Genomic DNA, 19,417 nt, shown 5'->3' with positions numbered 1-19,417 from the left:
TGAGGACCGTGAGTCCACAAGTGGAGGAAAAGGAACAACCATGAGAAGTACGACCAGCTGAGAACCCCCCCGGAGGAAGGGATGAGGGATGAGAGGTTTGCCCCTGACCCAAATATTATCCTCTATCAACTGCTGGAATGCTTTTTCCACTGTAGTTGGAAACACAGCCATGTTCTGTGAATGAGCCATCGGGTCCCAAGGCATTCCCTGGAAAGCTGCAGCTGCTGCGTGGCATGGGCACTGCACGATGCAGGCACTGGGAAGGGTTTCAGATGAGGTGGAGAGGAGCACAAGTCATCCTTTCTTTTGGGAAGGACTTTGACCAGACTGCTTTCTTCTCTACACCACACCATATCAGCTATACTAAGAACACAGCTTGGGTAGGAGTAGAGAGGTGGGTGATCTGGGAAAATGAGGAAACCCAGGAGGTGGGGCAGACCAGGAGGAAGGCCAGGTCAGAGGAGAAGGCCAGCAAAACTCGGGGGAATGTACTTGGACTCCAAGGGCATGAGGGGATAGAAAGTGCTGCAAAAACTGAAGAAAGACCTTTGTTCTTAGGAAAAGAGGTGGAAATTTTTGCTTTCCTTTCTTCACCCTGTCCACACTACCCTGTTTCCAAGACCTGAAACTCAGGCAGATACTTTGGGCACTGTAAGTCAACTACATCAAGGGTTAGCCTACCCCAGAAGGTTTAGCCGGGGCACTCCATCACCAATCTCCCACTCTCTGTGAGAAAGTGTTTCAGAGTCTGCCTGTAAGTCAGTCAGTTGTTTGCAACCTGATAGAGAACCCCCTCGTATGATTACTTACTTGTCAGCAATTCTTTATGTGTAGTCTCAGTTTTATAATGTAAGCAATGTGCTTTGAATCTCCAAAAGAGTTTCTATGGTGTACAGAAGAAAAAAAAATGAACCCTTTATAAGGAAAAAAAAATGCCCAACATTTGTGTCATCAAAAGGAAACTTCTATATTGTACATTCATACACAACAATACTTCCTATTGACATTTATTACTTAAATGACACTTAAGCACTAAAAATAAATGTTTGTTTTCAGACACAAGAGCAAATCCAACAATCTGTCACTTCAATAAACCATTCCATTATTAGGGAATAGCTACAAATATTCTCTATGTGTACTTTATATCATTCTGGAAATAGAATCAAGAAGCAATGCTTTATTTAAGGCTACATAATAAGGCTACCTTGGTTATCCGAAATATGAAATATGTATAGGCAACAAAGATATGTTTGCCAAAGGGAGTATAAATTAAACACTATTTCCATTTTAGGAAAAGAAATGCTATTACAATCTAACTATACATTCAAATGGTATCTTAAAATGTATTGCTATTCCTATATTGCTCAAACTGCCCATTTCAGGACACCAATAGATTCTGACTTTTTATCTTTTAAGCAAGGCTACATCAGAATAAAGACTTTTGAAATTAAACTTTCTTTTGTGTTAAAAGAGAAATTTATTACAATAAAATAAGTGCCAAGTGTTATTAAAAATGCTGGTTAAAATTATAAAGTGTCTACATAATTTTTTAGTATAAATATCGGAAATAACATCAACAATACTGTATGTACAAAGAACTTTGAAAACATAAAATCATGCACAAAGCCACAATATAACTGCACGTTATCCTTTTCGGTTTCACTTTTATCTTCTCCTGGTCCTAGATCATTCCATAATACGAAAAGATATGCTAATTCCTCACAGATTCCAAACTCCAAAATTTCAGTGTTTTAAATGTATGTCAGTTGTCACACATTAACAATTCTTTGAAATTATTGTATTCTCACCAAGTTGTTCTAGTTCCCATATTTCTCTTCCTTTATAGATCTTGGACAAAAGTTGAGCTAGAAAAACTAGTTACAGGATCCAGCGTGACACATATTCTCAATGATTCACTTAAAAGTAGCAGAGGGGTTTATACACGTATATAAAAAGATCTACAAGGCAGGAAAGACAGTAAGTATATCAACATGTGAGTAAAATTCAGCAGCTCACCCTCTGTTTGCTTACTTGGCTCCATGTCCCCATAGGAAGGAAAAGCCAGAGCTGTGAGGAAGTAAGGACAAATCAGAACTGCTGGGAGTGTGTGTGTTTGAGGGAGACAGAAGGGGAGAGCAGTACAGAGGAGCTGCAGAGAAGTATGTGATTATGAAGGGAAATTAAAAAGTATTGCCTATCTGCTCTTGCGCACCCTGCAAAAGCAGGGACTGGTCCCAGCCTGGCCTCCTTCGGTGCAGCCCAGTTACTCTGTGACTCTGGGGTTACGCTGTTCCTCCAGCTCTGTGAAAATAGCTATTGCCTTTCAGACAGTGTGATGACATGGCTGTTCCCTCCTGAGAACAGTTCCACAAATGTAAGGAACAATATAGGTTCGGATATTTCACAAATACCAAAGAGACTCTGAAATAAGCCTCAACACGAAGGCAGGTGAAACAATCTTTACAAATGAGCAGCTAATGCCCAGAGAGGCTAAGTGGTTCTGCCAAAGGGAAGACAAGGACACTAGAAGTGATTCTTACTCCTCTATGACAGCACTTGTCAAACTTTAATGTGCATGTAATTCACTTGGGAGCTCATCTAAAACGCGCTGGATCCGGGGTGGGGTCTCTGATTCTGTACGTACTGGCTCCTAGGAGATGCCAGTGCTCTGTGGACCACACTTTGAGAGCAAGGGTCTACAGCACAAAGAGGGAGCCACCCTGTCCCTCTGGGCCACAAGTACATCCTGGAAGTCCTGAGCAGAATGGAGACTTGCTCCGGTGCTGTCTGCCCACCCACGCTCATCCCCAGGCAAAAGGTGTAAATGCATTGCACAAGTGAACGGCTGTGTACAAGACTGTGTTTATATATCTTCTAAGAGCACCATGACTAGATGCACAGCCAAACAAATAACAGAATTCAACTTGAGTAAATGGAGAGGTCTATTAGCTGGAAACAAAACTAAGCTTTCTCTCATGTAGTCCTTCTTACAGTGAACATGATATAAAGGTATAAAAAAATAGCATATGAAATTTCATAGTAAAAGCCCACATGTGCACACAAATACATATAGTATGACTTCTAAGAAATAAAATGCAACTTATCAGAATAAAGTGCTACCACTGTTCCCAGCTAAAATCATCTCCTCTTCCAAATACAAGGAAAAAACCTTGAATTGTCAGGAAAATGACCGCATTGCCTGCCAGCACAAGGCCACAGGCTCCCCATTTGATCTGAAACACAAGGAAAGAGGATTAAATCTTTACTTCATATTATACCCTTTGAAAATCTCTGTTATTTTCTGCATTAGAATCATCCAATGAAATATTACATAAAATTGCTAAAAGGCTTAATAACGTAGCAGGCAGGAGACAGTGAACTATTCAGTAATTAGCCTAATTACTTTGTGATGCTTGATAATTAAGTCTGTACCATCCTTATCATTTTCCCCATTAGACATATTTCTCAATATGTTTTCAGTAGACAATGATTGCCTTAAGTAAAATGAAAGCACCCAGAATATAAAGGGTCCAATTATAATATGGGGTACTAAAAGATGTATACCCATTGCCTCCTTTCAGGAAAACAGGAGTTGCAGAGGATTATGGATTGGTTTGTTTCTTTTCTAGGCAAGAAGAGACTTTAAATAATAATCTGCATACAAATGAAAAGAGCTTTCCAGCTTGGCAGATAGTTCTATAGAGGCACAGCTGGGGATGAGAGTACCCTCTAGTGGGCATTTTGTTTTAATTTAAGCAATAAAAAGAAAACATCAATGAAAGTTTCTTCATAAAACAGAAATCCTTACAGCCAAACTTAAGAAGTACTGGTCTATGGCACAAGGAGATAAGGTCACGACGATTTTGCATTCAAAAAGCTTCAAACCTTCCTATCTAGATAGAGTTCAAACTGGCATGGCGTTCAAGAGCCTGCCCAGCTGGGCTTCCCCAACCTTTCTAGCCTCCTTCTCAATCACGTCCTTTCTGGCTCCACCATATTGAACTGTTCTTTATTCCACATATTGCATTTTCACACTCGGGCGCCATTCCATTGAACAGCCTTCCCTACTTTAATCAAAACCTTATTTATCCTTAGAGGCCTACATCAAATGCCAGTTGGAATTACTCTCCCCGGTGCTCCTATAGTGGTACGATCATGTTTCAATTATCACACATAATACATCTATAGCATACTTACCCATCAGGCTAGTTTCTGTGCCTCTGGGACAGAAACAATGTCTGGCTCTTATTCCTGGTATCTTACAAATAGCAGATGTCCCAAAGATCCAATGCCCCAAATAAGGGTTTCATGAAATTGAAACAGTATGTAGTTAGAGAGAATAAAAGCAAGTGGTATGGAAGACGGTAAACATTAAAGAAGAAAGAAGTGAATAAATTATACCCACAATGTGTGTTTTGGAGACAAAAAGAAAAAAAAATGTACTGGATATGAAGATGGCATCTTATCGCTGTCATCTTCTCGTAGCCATGTCATCAAAATGTGCCTACCATGTTAGGTTGAAAATTGTGTCCATGATCTTATGTACAGGAGAAGAATTTGATGTGATGTTCATTTTGGAACCAGAAAAGCATTGCTATTATAGTCTCTGTGGATCGCCCTACGAGGCAAGGATTTAATAAGCACAATTCCAGAAAATAGTTTAATGTTGAAAAAGCAAGAAATCACATGGTCCGGCTAAAAGCTATAAGAGAGACAAAGAATACATTCCGAAAACATAGCCAAGACACTGATAGGGAGATCTGTAATAGAAAAGAGAGACTACAAACACATCTGGATTTGAGAATTAAGCCTAAGCAATGGCAGTGAAATTGATGTTCTGGACACGGGCCTTTCAAGTAAAGTCAGCAACAACTGGGCAAAACAAGAGAAAACAAAACTTACCACAGACACACGGGCAAGAATAACAGGAAATCCAAAGGCAGAAACAACAATTCCAGTAGTGAAAAAATATGCCAGCTCCCGACAGGCACTACTTGTGGCATCAGAGTCATACGTTGCTCTTTTGGCAATGAAATGGGGGATGGGAGAGATGGCGTGAAATATCAGGACAAACAAGGGCCAGTAAACGCTGTCGGGAGGACCCAGAAGAAACCCAAAAAGAAAGTTACGGTTACATTTTAAAGACATGCTGCCATTTCAAAGTTAGAATTATCTTCAATGTCTAGGTCAAACAATTATTAATTTAATGGTCAATACTTGTACATAAGATGATTTATACCAGGAACAGGAAAGACGCAATGATTAACAATGACTAGTCCAGGGGTGCCTGGGTGGCTCAGTTGGTTAAGCATCCAGCTCTCAGTTTCGGCTCGGGTATGGTCTCACAGTTTCGTGGGTTCAATCCCCACATCAGGCTCTGTGCTGATATGTAGCAGGGAGCCTGCTTGGAATTCTCTGTCTCTGTCTCTCTCTCTCTTTCCTCTCTCTCCCCCTGCTCCTCCCCAACTCATTCTGTGTCTATCTCTCTCAAATAAATCAACTTACAAAAAGAAAATTACTAGTCCATTAACTGTCGATACATTACCCTGTGTTAAAAAAAATGACACAATGCACAATCAACAATCTTTATTTGTTTTCCGTTATTCCTGAGCTGCAACTTCTTGAAGGCAGAATCTTCACTCAGTTACCTTTGCTGTCCCTATACAACACAAGACAGTGTCTTGCACACACTATCTCAATAGAGGTCTTTTGAGTGTATGTGTGTTGGAAACCCTTCGATGGCTTAGAAAAACCCAGATTCCTTGCCCTGGCCTACAAAGCCTTACATGATCTGGTCAACTCCTCTCATTCATTTGGTGCCATCTTCTCTTTATTCACTCAATCAGTAGCCACACCAGCCTTTTTTCTGTTCCTGAAACACTCTGAGCTCATCCCCATCTTAGGGCTTCTGCATTAGCAAAACCCTCCACTTGGAATGCTCTCCTCCCCACCTCCTCGTTGGCTGGCTCCTTCCTGTGCAATCTAAACACAGAGGTCTCCTAAAAGTGGCTTTCCTTGACCATTCAATTTTATTTATTTCTTATAATTGTTTTTATGGGGGTATAATTGATGCTTTAGTTCTCAGGTGTACAACACAGTGATGCAACAATTCTATGTAATATGCAATAATCACAAGTGTGGCTACTGTCTGTCCCCATACATTGCAATTATGATGTCACTGACTATATTCCCTGGGCTGTGCTTTTTAACCCTGTGACTTAGTCATTCCTTGACTGGAAGCCTGCATCTCCCACTGCCCACCCATTTTGCTCAACCTCAATTTGTTCTCTTCAATAAATGGTAGTAGGAAAACTGAATAGCTACATGCAAAAGAATGAAGCTGGACCACTTTCTTACAACATACACAAAAATAAACTCAAAATGGATTAAAGACCTAAATGTAAGACCTGAAACCATAAAAACTCCTAGAAAAAAACACAGGCAGTAATCTTTTTAACATTGGCCTTATAAACATTTTCCTAAATATGTCTCCTCAGGGAAGGGAAACAAAAGGAAAATTACACTACTGGGACTACATTAAAAGAAAAAGCTTTTGCACAGTGAAAGAAGCCATTAATAGAATGAAAAGGCAACCTAATGAATGGGGAAGATATTTATAAATGATATATCCGAGATGGATATATCTATCCATTTAATATCTAAAATATATAAAGAACTTTTACAACTCAACACCAAAAAACACCTACATAATCCAATTAAAAAAGGGCAGAGGACCTGAATAGACATTTTTCCAAAGAAGACATACCGATGAAATACAGACATATGAAAAGATGCTCAACATCACTCATCATCAGGGAAATAGAAATCAAAACTACAGCGAGATACCACCTTACATGTGTCAGAATGGCTAGTATCAAAAAGACAAGATGGAGTTGCCTGGGTAGCTCTGTCGGTTAAGCGTCAGACTCTTTGATTTTGGCTCACATCATGATCTCATGGTTCGTGAGTTCGAGCTCCATGGTGGGCTCTGTACTGACAGTGCAGAGCATGCTTGGGACTCTCTCTCTCTCTCTGCCCCTCCCTGCTCATTTCTTTCCCTGTCTCCCTCTCACTCTTTTTCTTTCTCTCTCAAAAATAAATAAATAAACTTTAAAAAAAAAAGGCAAATTATAACAAGTGGTGACAAGGATGTGGAGAAAAAGATATCCTCATTCACTGTTGATGGGAATGTAAATTGGTGCAACCACTGTGGAAAATACTATGGAGGTTCCTCAAAAAATGAGAGTTATCATATGATCCAGGAATTCCTCTACTGGGTATTTACTCAAAGAAAACAAAAAAGCACTAATTTGGAAAAGTATATGCACATCTATGTTCACTGCAGCATTATTTACGATAGCCAAGATATGGAAGTAACCCAAGAGTCGATCAACAGATAAATAGATAAGGAAGATACATATGGAGTATGAAACATTACTCAGCCATAAAAAATGAGATCTTGGGACAATATGGATGGACATAGAGGATATTATGTTAAGTGAAATAAGACTGACCATCCATTTTAAATACTTCAAGTAACCCTTGAGCACATCACCCTCTTGACTTTTTGCCAGCATTTATCCCTATTTGATTTTTCTTTGTTTATGAGAACAAGAATCTAATTTGTCTCAATCAATCACCATTTATCCCCAGGGCCGAGACTGAGGTGTTCCATTAATACTTACTAAATGAACAAAATGAATTTTAAGTACAGAAATCATAAAAATAAATATGCTTGCCAGTACAAACTTTAGATATACTCTAATCTTTATTGTAAGATGTAATAATACCAGAATGCAAAACATTTTCTTCCCAAATTGTAATGTTTTATATTTATTAAAAAGTACCACCTGCTTTACAATTACATTTATTCTATAAATATTTCAAAAATATTTTCTCCATCAGTCAGATGTTTATTATGCTTAATTCCCTGAGGGTGTGTGCAATACACATCACCCCAGTACCATAATGGAGATCCAGCCAGATAGTCAACACTTCTAATCAGAAGCTGTGGCAAAGCTACACTGTAACGAGAGCTTATTTCAGCTCCAGACCTAGGAGTACCGGATGGCAACCAAAAAGCAACAAGCAAAAATGCCCTTCATCAAGAGGACTCAGGATATAAACACTGAATTCTAACTCCTAATTCTAAACTATCAGGATTACAGTGGGTTTCAAGAATCACCAAACAATATTTTTGAAGGGGCTTTTAGAGATTCCCTTATTTTACCAGTGAGGAAACAGAGATACAGAGACAGAAGAGGTCTGGAAGAGACCCAGCTATGACCTGACATGCCCACAGCCAGGAGCGCTTAATTCTTCCTAGAATATAGTGAGACTTTTCTGTAAAACAATCTAAAGGACTATGTTCCCATTCACAGTGAGCAATCAACATTCAACTTTGAGAACTATTAGTGTAGAAGCAATCTTGTTTACATACAAAATTTGAACATTAAGTGTATACTATTCAGGAAACATGTAGGCCAGAGATTGGCAAACTTCTTCTGCAAGGGCCAAATAGTAAATATTTGAGACTTTGTAAGCCATGAGGTCTCTGTCTCAACTACACAACTCTGTCCCTGTGGTGCAGAAGTGGCTAGAGATAGTACATACATGAGTGTGGCTGTGTTCCGATAAAACTTTAATTTTGAAAACAGGGATCGGGCCATGTTTGGCCTGTGGGCCAGGTTGCTGACTCCTGATGTACAGGATAATCCTGGGTCACCATCATTAAATACAAAATTAATTTCTTTGTAGTAGCAGTAAATGGCTCATTTTTTAAAACCTTATAGAGATCACAGAGAATCAGAACATATGGACTTATAGCTGGTTGTAGAATAATGGTCAAGAGAGTGAGAACATGAATCCAATCTGCCACTTAATGCTGTACGACTTGGGTTAAGTCTTTAACTGCTCTGGGCTTTTGTTTCCAGGCTAGAAATGAGGATAATATCTTATACCCTTAAAACTAGATTCAAGTAACAGCTGCAGATGCTCTGGACAAATAGAAGTTATTGTTTACCATTGTCTCCCTCTTGTGTTTAGACAATCTCTGGCCAGGACTGGGGTGAGAGATTTGAACTCCTCAATGTCCCCTAACAACCAGCCCCAGTTGGTCTAAGTTAGTCCTGTCATCTTCGGTGCAGTTAGAGGCTCAAGCCAGTCACCTGGGATGCATCCCAGAACCCTCTCCCCTTGCTGAACTCTGACATCAGTTAACAAAACCTGTTCGTTCTGCTGCCTAGATCTCTCTTTCCTTTCATTTCATTCCTACGGCCACGGCCCTGCATGTTGCTTGCTTTATGACAGTAGTGCCCTACTGCGCGCCCCTACGGCAGTCTCAGCACCTTGCTGTCCACTCTCACATTTTGGCCAGACTGACCTTTTTCAAACAGAAACCCCTCACCCTCCAAACCTATTCTCAGGATATTTTTCCAGCTCCTCTGGCTTGAAGTATAAAATCTGACCTCCTTTACATGGCGTACGGTGCCCTAAAGACTGACTGACTCTACCTCCTTGACCAATCCTCCTTTTGCTCATCCCAACTACACTCTATGCTCCCCCTGGAATGAACCACATGTGGTTTCCCAGACAGTCTCTATGCCTTCTTGTCTCTGAGCCTCAGCACATGATGTTCCTATTGTCTGAAGTCCTCTTTCCCAGTTACCAGCATGGGCTGCTTCCTTATTTTCTTTGCACTTCTGCTCACAAGTCGCCCTCTCAGAGAGGCCTTCCCTGACCCCCCTCTCCCCAGTCTCTGTGCCCTTTCTCATTTGCTCTTCATAACATTTCTACCGCTGATAGAATGGACTTTTTTTTTTTTTTTCATCTGTTCAGTGAAACACACTCTCTGAGAAAGCAGGACCTTTGTTCTCTTATTTCTTAATCCCCAGGTCCCATAAGTGGCTGGTGTGTGGTAAGCACTCAACCAAGAGTTGTTGAATAAACACATTTTGGTGAATGTTCCCGCTGCCTGGAATGCCCTCCCCTAACTCATCAGACCCAAACGCCCTCCCCAAGCTCTTGTTTAGACATCAAGCAGCTTAAAGACAACCACTTCTCTGCAGCCCTCCTTGGCCCTCCCAGAGAAGCTCAGATGCACCATCTCAAAGCTCTCCATGTACTGTGCACACATCTCCACTGCAGCTCTCATCTTACAGACTGGACCATCGCCTGCCTGCCTCTCAGGCACAACCTGAACTGCAAGTTCCCTGAGGACAGGACTGTGTCTCTTCACTCTTACATCCCCAGTGGGTCCAGAGTAGGTGTTCAAGAAAGGTTTACTATATGAATACATCAAGTTTAAAAAGAGCTTTTCTCTGCACAGATACAACTGATCCATAAAGGGACCTGGACTTCACTAACTCATTAGTTAGAGCCTGGCCCTAAACTGACTCAGCTTGCTAACACTCATTCTAACAGGGACAAAGGCACAAAAACAAGAAGAGTTCTTTCTGAAATGAAAACTTACCCATAATCTTCTAAAGCACATCCCAGCATAAGGAAAGTCAGCCCAATAGCCCCACTGAAGGATAATGCCACAAGAGCTGTGAAAAATAAAACTTAGTGTTAAAAGGTCTCAATCAGCGGTTGCCAGGGAGTGGGGGAGGAGGGGAGGAATGGGGAAGTGCCTACTAATGCGTATGGAGTTTCTTCTGGGGGTGGTGAAATGTTCTGAAATTAAATGGTAGTAATGGTTGCACAACCTTGTGAATATACTAAAAACCACAGAATGTTATGTTTTAAAAAGGTTAATTTTATGGTATGTGAGTTACATCTCAAACAAAAACATTCAATTAAAGAAGTAAAAGGTTCCCAATTTACGCAAATGTAGTGATTTATTTCATTAGTTGATGTCACATTTGACTAGCAAAGGCCTGCCTATGTCCACCACTTTAAAATCACTCAGTGAGAAAGGTCTCAAGCACTCTCCACCCCCTATCTAATATATAAGTTCCCTCTATTTGTCACAAGAAGCCAGCCAGCTTGTTGTACAACTCTAGTGAAGAGAACTCACTACTGCCTGAGGCAGATCATTTCCTTCTGATAGTATCTAAACGCTGAAAATCCTTTCTCTACATTATATCCAAAACTGCTTCACTGTAATATATATATGCCCTTTGACCATTCTGTCTCCCCCCACCTCAGTACGTCAAGTATTTGAAGACCACTTTTATGTTTTCATAGAAAATGACTCCCAAGTAGTATCCACTGAATAAAATATTTATTCCCTTCATCTGTTCAGCCCTCATCTCTGAGGGGGTAGGAATGTTATTTGTCCTCATCATGCTGCTGAGTGGGAGACAGAGTATGAAGGCTGTTAAAAAAAATCCTGAGCTCTGAGTCACCAACATGCGTTCGAATCTTAACATTGCCACCAACTGGCTGTGTGGCCTTGGAGAGAAACTGAACCTCTCTCAATCAAATTTCTCACCTATAAAATGGGAATAACGGTGCCATGTTATCATGGAGCTTATGAGAAAGAGATAATCTATGTGAAGTGTTTGGCAAAAGAAGGTGTTCTGTAAATACATGTTGACTGATGAAGGTATCTGCTCATTTTAGCAATGTTCTTTGCTAAAGGTATAAATCCAAAGCACAGGACACAATTTAGCCAAATTTTCTTCTGAAAAAAATCCATAATACTCACAATTAGTCATCTACTAAATTAATTAACATTTAGACTGCTGCTTTTTACTTTAAGAGATTTAGGGAGACTTTTACAGGATGATGCAAAGGTGCTTTTTAAAAACCTCTGGAAGTATACAGATGTTAGGGCACTAGACAAGACTGTCCATTTTAATTTTTGCATTTTTCCATGCCGTACATGTCACTTTTTAAAGAAAAATGTACAAAAGTAACTTTTCACATATTGTTTCATTACAGATGGTGTTTTCCTGGGGGGGCACCATCCCCTCCTTGTGTCTGACCATTTGCATCACTCCCTCCTTCAAAGCTAGCAACCAGAGACCTCTCCTTTCTGGTCTGTGACACCCATCTCTCAAGGTTCACAAATGTATCTGCAGTTGATGGATTCTTTTTTCTTTTTTCAGGAATCACCTCCCCTGCCATATTTTACAGTTGGAGCTAACAAGGAATCCAACTTCATTTCTTTCCACTGTACACTTCTGCTGGGACATTGGGTCCAACCCAAAGTTCCCCAGTCTCACGAGGGCCCAGCCACATCTGACACTGCAGCCCAGAACAGGTCGTGGGACCTAGGCCTGCACCTCCAACTCCAAGCTGGACTTCTCTGCCCAGGTAGCCAGCAAGGACCTCAAAGTCAACATGTATGAAACTCAAACATCCCACCCTCTCCTTCCAAACACACTCTTCCCTTTAAGTTCTATCCTGAAAGACCAACCAACACTATCATCACACTCTGTCTTACAGGGAATCACCAAGTCAAGGTGACTCAATCTCCCAGACCACTCAGAACCACTTCTATGCACTGAACCAGTGTGTTCCCTCCCCAAATTCATGTTAAATCCTACTGCTAATGGGATGGTACTTAAAGCTTTGGGAGGTGATTAGGTCATGAAGGTGGTGCCTTCATAGATGAGATAAGTGCCTCCATAAATGAGACTCCAGAGCTCCCTTGCCCTCTCTTCTATGTGAGGACACAGTGAGATGGCTGTCTATGAACCAGGAAGCAGACATTCACCAGACCCTGCATCTGCTGGCACCTGATCTTGGACTTCTCAGCCTCCAGAATTGAGAAACAAATATTTGCTGTGTAAGCCATCCAGTTTCTGGTATTTTTGTTAGAGTGGCCCTAAAGGACTAAGATACCCACCCTCTTCTCTTGAACTCTCTACTACTGCCCTGGTGCATGTCCTCACCATCTCAGGCCTGCCTCCAACTGTGATTCTTCCAATCCATCTTCTACATAGCAGACAGTGATCTTTCAAATACACAGCGCTGGTGTCACACCTTCACAGCCACTTTCACAGCCTACGAGTTGTTCTGGCACAATTCTCTCCACTTGAAAAATCTCTGTCCTTGCTCCATCCTTAGCCAGGTGAAGCCTTACTGATCTTTTTAGATTCAATTCAAGAACTGCCTTTTTCTCCCCAGAGCAGGGTTAAGTAATCTCATCTGTGTTTGTTTCCTGGGGCTGCCATTAACAATGTACTACAAACTGGACCGTTTAGAAACACAGAAGTTTATTTTCTGACAGACCTGGAGGCTTGACGTCTCTAATCAAGGTATTGGTAGGGCCGTGCTTCCTCTGAAGGCTCTAAGGTAGAATCTTTCCTTGCTTCTTCGTGGTGGTTGCTGGCAATCTTTGGCGTTTCTTGGCTTCTATCTGCATCATTCCAGTTTTTGCCTCTGTCTCCATACGGTGTTCTCCCTATGTTTCCACGTGTTAATCTCCCCCCCCCCTTTTTTTTTATAAGGACACTAGTCATTGGATTAGAGCACACTGTAATCCGGTATCATCATCACATTAATGATAACATCTGCCAAAACCCTATTCCCAAATAAGGTCACATTCACAGTTGGTGGAGAGTCGGAACTTGAACATATCTTTTGAGGTATACAATTTAATACACAACACCATCGTTGTGCTCCTCCTGTTATCTAAGGGCACCTTGGACACTTCAGTTCTGTCACCCAAAAATAACTTTTATCTTTTTATCCCAAGTCACAGGCATACAGTGGTCCCTGACTGAAAGGTGAATTATCTGTAAAATGCTTCCTTCCCTTAGTCCTTTTCCATTTCATGGTCTATCTTCCTATCCACTACATCACAATTTCTAACACATTCACACATAAACATTATCATTATTTGATAGTTTCTGGGTGTGACTAAGCACAGCGCACTCTAGTACTGGGATACTTTCCGTCATCCGTTTTCTGCATTGTCTTCAAATGGACTGTGACACGCTGGACACTGTGCAAGTAAATCACATTTACTTAAACTGATGTTGAATATAAAAGTCAGCCAGAAACAATGATACAATGTGTCTACTGCTAATAGCTCACATACTCCGATAAATTTCAGAGTGCACACACATGCGTGCAAATATAGTGTATACATGTTTATAACAGATGTTGATTAACCGGGAAGATCTTTGGGTACAAATTCCAAAGATGGCATTAACTCCAATATAGAAACAAGTTCCACTACTCTATTCAAACATTAGAAATCTAACGGTTTCCCACCAAAATAACAGGAAGCCTTCCAATAGCCTCTCCTATCGTTGGCGTCCCCCATTTCTCTAAAGGCATACAGCTAAGGGAAGCGGCGTTCTTGGTACCCTTTTTTCAACTGCCCCATTCAAAAACACACTGTCTACAAACACTACTTTCTTGTCTGTCCACAGATGAATAAATACTAAAGAAAGTAGCGGTAACAGTCCACCTAATCTATTCTCCACAGTTACGAGAAATACTGCGTTTCTGGGGGCTTTCCGTTGCCTCAAGTCAACTCTGCCCGACGAGGAAAAGTCCTTAGCACCGAGAGAATTAAGAACCCGGGTGCGAAGACTGGAGACAATGGCTGCTCTGGAGGAAATTGGAAACTGCGAAGGGGCAGGAAGAGGGAGGAGAGGCGTCAGGGTGGACATGTCAGGAAATGGAAACCCAGTCCGTTTAAAACTGGGCAGAGATGGGGGTCGGGGGACGCTCCGAGGAACTGAGGAGCCTGGAGGTGATACTCCTGATGTAGCCCGGGCTCCAAGGACACCGCTCCTGGCTCCGCCTGGAGGGTCCGGGAGAGACAGACAGGAGCGTCAAAGACCAGCGAGGTTCCACCCGCATCCCGCGGGGCGAAGGGAGCGCCTCCTCTGCCCCGGGAGAGACAGGGAGAGCGGCTGGCCTGGGGGAGGCCGTTCCCCGCCCACATGCTGAGGGCACAGCTCCAGGCTTAGCCTGGGACGGAGGCGACAACCCACCGCAGGACTAGCGAGCTGGGGGACCACGGATATACCTTTAACGCCCGCCATTTCTCCCGAGCTGGGACCGCAGCTGCTTCCGGCTTCCTGCCACGGCCCGGCTGACGCCCAGACCCGGCCCGGGACAGGACCGCGGGTCCCGGGCCCGCCCCTCCACGCAGAACCCCGCCCCTGCCGGTTCCGATTCTTCCCGCCCCGCCACTCGGAGCACGCCCCTGCGAGTCCCAGCTCCGCCAGCCCCGCCCCGCAGAGCTCCGCCCTGCTTTCCAACACCCGCCCCCAGAGCTCCGCCCCTGCCGGCCCCACCTCGGCCAGGCACGCGACGCAGAGCCCCGCCCCCTGCTTGTCTTATACGTATTAGGCAGAGCCCCGCCCCTGCCGGTACCATCTCGGCCAGCCCTGCCACGCAGAGCCCCGCCCCTGCTGGTCCAGATCCCCTCCACCCAGCCGCAGAGAGCCCCGCCCCTGCTAGTCCACGCGGAGCCGGGCCCTCGCGAGTCCCTGTGGACTCCAAATTCACTCTAACCACGCACAGCCCCGTCACTGCCAGTCCCGATTACACCCAATCTCGCCACTCAGAGCCCTGCCCCTGAGGGTCACGATAGGCCCCTCCCCTCCACTCAGAGCCTGGTCCCTCTAGGTCCCCACCCCACTCCCGCTATGCAGGGCTCCGCCCACGCCACTCAAAGCCCCGCCCAGCTCTTCCATAACTCCGCCTCCAGCCCGCAGAGCTCCGCTCTACCCGGTGATCCTAGTGCTGGATTTGCCCCGGAAATCCACTCTCAGCCTGTAAACCCGGTCTTGCGCCCCGAGCCCTCCTCCCAGCCCCGCAGCCCCGCGCATAATCCCTTCACCTGCCCCACGCTCAGCCTTTCAGTCCGTCGGCTGGGGCCTCGGCTCCTCCGGGACCGCTGGGTCTGCGGGGCAAGACGATCCAGGGCAGCCAACCCGGTACGGGTCCTGCGCAACAGAAGCCCAGCATCGCGGGTCCTGGCTGCAAAGAATCTCCGCCTGAGCGTGGAGACCGAGAAAATGGGGAGAGGGAAGGGGATAAATTACAGTCGGTAGCGAAGGAAAGGACACTCGCTTACTGAGTAGCATTATTCTCTGAACCCCAAGATGCTTCTGTGTGTATGTGGGCGAGTGTGCGCCTGCCTGTCTGCGTTTACGTGGCCGACCTGGGGTGGGAGCACCAGAAAACTGGCCCGGAGGAGACCTCTCCCCGAAGATGCACTTGCCTTGCTTAATACGAACTTTAGCGCTTTTCAAACACTCGTTTTCTCCCTTACATCCTGGTTATTTAGAGACACAAAGACCAATAACCTCTTTTGCTCCTGAAGCTTTCGTGGACCTTTAAATAGTTATGATTCTTACATCTTGGGACCTCCAAGTCTGCATGTAACCAAGGCCAATTTAAACCTCAGAGGGCCATTTTGTATTTATTTTTCCTCAAGGGAATAAAGAATTTTGTCTTGGTGGGGAAGAGACCTTAAAAGCCATTTGATCCGAGTGCTTTATTTTACCTTAATGGAAAGAGGCTCAGAAAAGGTAGGACTTGCCAGCTTTTTGGAGGAGATTGTGTTACAGGCCACTTATGCCTCATTGTAGCTGGGAACTACTGCCCCTTTTCTATTGCTTTTTCTTAATTTTCAGAGACTGAAAGATAAAAAGGGGTTCCCCTGGTTGCTTGAGAAGAACAAATTCTCACCACAACCACCACCTTTCAGGATTCCCATTCAGTTTACTTTTTCAAAAGTGTACAATAAAGTATTGTTGTCTCAACACGTTTACCTGTGAGTTTATTTTTCTAGCCCCTCCCATTTCTCCCCATAGATGGAAGGTAGTTAGTAAAAACATTATGTTGCTAATACCTGGCTCACTGCAGACCCTTGCAGATCCAGAATTACATTGTACTCTACTTTGTAGCCTGCAATCTACTGAAGAGTGCTGAGAATGTCTTTTTCCCTCTTTTGAGTATTCCATCCTTTCTAACAGCAGTGAAAGTATTCATAGGGAACTGTCTATTGGCCATATGCTATACTAAAATGCCAAGCTGCTCTTATGAGGCAGTTCAGACTTTTTTCCTCTTAACTGATCAAGATTTTCAAAAGAGTCAAATCTCCCCATTTCCTTTTCCATTCCCAAGCACCCAGCAAGTGTCTGAAAAGATACTGAAAAGATAGATAAAGGCTTGTGGAGCCTCCCACGTCAGCCTAGATGCCAGTCTCATAGAAGAGAAGTGGTTTTGGAGATAAGTGACATGACTTCAGAGGGACAGTTTGGTTTGAGTGCCTTTAGGCTTAGCAGTAAGAAACTGGAAGAAGGTAAGAAGCAAAAAGATGAGGTGTTTGCTTGGGGATAATATCTGGGACCAGAAAAATGCAGAGACAAGATTTCTTTCTAAATTAGGTTCCTGGACCTAATTTCTAAGTGTGTGTGTGGAGGGAAGCAAGTTTCCCACACAACACCAAGCAATTCTTGGACACCAACAGGGTGTTCTACAATTCAATTCAATTCAGACACTAACCATCTGGAGATAGCATCAAATTCTGCAGATTAAGGGTTTAGTCCTACAAGACCCCGCACCCCTCACTTTCTGACACCAGGCACGAACCCAGGTTGTTGCCTATACTTCTGACCCACACTGGACTCGAGACACCAGGTGTAAGTCCAAGTTCTTATAATAAACCAGTGATCTAGTAAGCAAAATGTTTCTTTGAGTTTTGTGAGCTGATCTAGCAAATTAATCAAACATGAGGAGGAGGTCCTGGGCCAGTCCATCAGAAGTACAGGTAGTAACTTGGATTACCAAATGGGAGAGAGGGATAGGGCAAGGTGTGGGGAGAGGCCACTGAGCTTCCAAGCCCTCTCTAGGTGTGTCCCTCTGCCCACATCTCCAGATGTTCACCAATGGGAAACTCTGAACCCTGGCCTTTTGGGTTTTCATGGAGCCTTCATTACATAGGCACAATGGGTTAAATCATTGGCCATTGGTGATTGAGTCAACCTCTGGTCCCTCTCTCCTCCCCAGAGGTCATGGGGTAGGACTGAAAGTACCAACCCTCTAAAAATGTGGTTAGCTCCATCGGCAACCAGCCCTGATTCTTAGGCGCTTTCCAAACCTAATGAAAGAAATCTTTATCACTCTCTACATTTAGGTAAGGAAGTTCTTTTTTTTTTTTTAATATATATTTTTTTAATGTTTTATTTATTGCTAGGAGAGACAGAGAGAGACAGCGTGAGCAGGGGAGGGTCAGAGAGAGAGGGAGTCACAGACTGAAACAGGCTCCAGGCTCTGAGCTGGCAGTCAGCACAGAGCCCGACGCGGGGCTCGAACCCACGAACCGCGAGATCATGACCCAAGCGAAAGTCGGACGCTTAACCGACTAAGCCACCCAGGCGCCCCTAGGTAAGGAAGTTCTAAGGGTTCGGGGAGCTATAAGCCAGGAACTGTGGATGAAGACCAAATTTTATATATATATAATTATACATTTATATGTATAAATATACATATAATAAATTACATATAAAAATAAATATATGTAGTTATGTATTATATATATAATATTTGACCAAATATTTTGGTCATCTCAATAACCATATATACTTCTTATAAATCACAACATCACAGTTGCCAACATGGTTCCTGCCCATACCATCTGTCTATTCCAGTTTACTAACCACTCTGAAGAGAAAGCATCTTTCCAGAGGCTCTAAACGTCTCCTGAGAAAATCTGTTTTCCTTCTGACAGATGTTGCACTGAAAAATTGTTCTTCCACTTACCCATTCCATGTTTCCTCAAGAATAAGAGTCACCAAACAAGAAAAACCTTAGAAGCTGAAACCTACCCGATTCAGATGTATAAGATCCATGTCCTCTGCCATGCTGCCTAGGACTTCAGCGAACTACTTTAAATCGTTATATTCTCTCTTTACATTCAATTCTCTCACACTATGAGCTAGGTTATATTATCTCCATTTTACAGATGGGGAAACTGAGGTTCAAGTAGTAACTAGTGAGTAGAGAAGCTGGGATAAAACTCAAAACCATTCAACTCTAAAGTCAGTGCTTGTACTACTGCTCCATAGGAATCTGCTGTAATAATTAGAAAAACAGCAAACTCTTATGATTAACAGGGAAATCAAATCCATTTGTTAATTTTTATTTTCCCTTACATTTCTATTAGTATCTTGCATACAATTTACACAAAATATTGGTTGAACTAACAGGTAAGTTCACCATCCATAGTGCCATCCCTCCCTAGCCTACAGAAAACATCTAGCCTCAAACCCCAGCTCTGGGTAAATGTCTCCATGCTTCCATTTCCTGAGGTGGGATTTGCAAAGCCTGCCTCCCAGAGTTTTTTGAGAATTAAATGAGAAAGCAAATATAGCTAAAAGCACCTACAGCAGTGCCTGCCAGATAGATGCAGTGGCATTATATCCGCACTGGGATAGGTTCTCAAATCAGTGCTTAAGTTAAATCCAAGGGTGATGCTACTATTGAAATTAGTCAA

At 43.1% G+C, this 19,417-nt stretch overlaps 1 protein-coding gene across 2 annotated transcripts; it reads right to left on the bottom strand.

Moving 5' to 3' along the window:
• Positions 1 to 2,846: 2,846 nt before the first annotated feature.
• Positions 2,847 to 15,816, bottom strand: LEPROT. Of its 2 annotated transcripts, none has more exons than XM_039233467.1 (4): positions 15,755 to 15,816; positions 10,472 to 10,547; positions 4,903 to 5,089; positions 2,847 to 3,233 (listed from the first exon to the last, which is right to left on the bottom strand). In XM_039233467.1, exons 2-4 carry the CDS (start codon positions 10,498 to 10,500, stop codon positions 3,117 to 3,119), a joined length of 333 nt encoding a protein of 110 aa, XP_039089398.1. In that variant the 5' UTR covers positions 10,501 to 10,547; positions 15,755 to 15,816; the 3' UTR covers positions 2,847 to 3,116. The 2 variants fall into 2 exon arrangements, with proteins under 2 accessions (XP_039089398.1, XP_039089396.1); XM_039233465.1 differs by lacking the exon at positions 15,755 to 15,816 and adding an exon at positions 14,936 to 15,085.
• Positions 15,817 to 19,417: the final 3,601 nt, after the last annotated feature.

This window comes from Hyaena hyaena, unplaced genomic scaffold, assembly GCF_003009895.1.
Source record: "Hyaena hyaena isolate Hyena2069 unplaced genomic scaffold, ASM300989v1 scaffold_75, whole genome shotgun sequence".
Classification (NCBI taxonomy): Eukaryota; Metazoa; Chordata; class Mammalia; order Carnivora; family Hyaenidae; genus Hyaena; species Hyaena hyaena.
Note: the sequence above shows the minus strand (reverse complement) of the source record. Positions and strands in the feature narration are given on the sequence as shown.

Coding starts and splice junctions, on each gene's coding strand:
- LEPROT (XM_039233465.1), bottom strand. Junction 5,090..10,471: donor TGTGCTTTAGAAGATTATGG/GTAAGTTTTCAT, acceptor TCCTCCCGACAG/CGTTTACTGGCCCTTGTTTG. Junction 3,234..4,902: donor TTCTTGCCCGTGTGTCTGTG/GTAAGTTTTGTT, acceptor CTTGTGTTTCAG/ATCAAATGGGGAGCCTGTGG.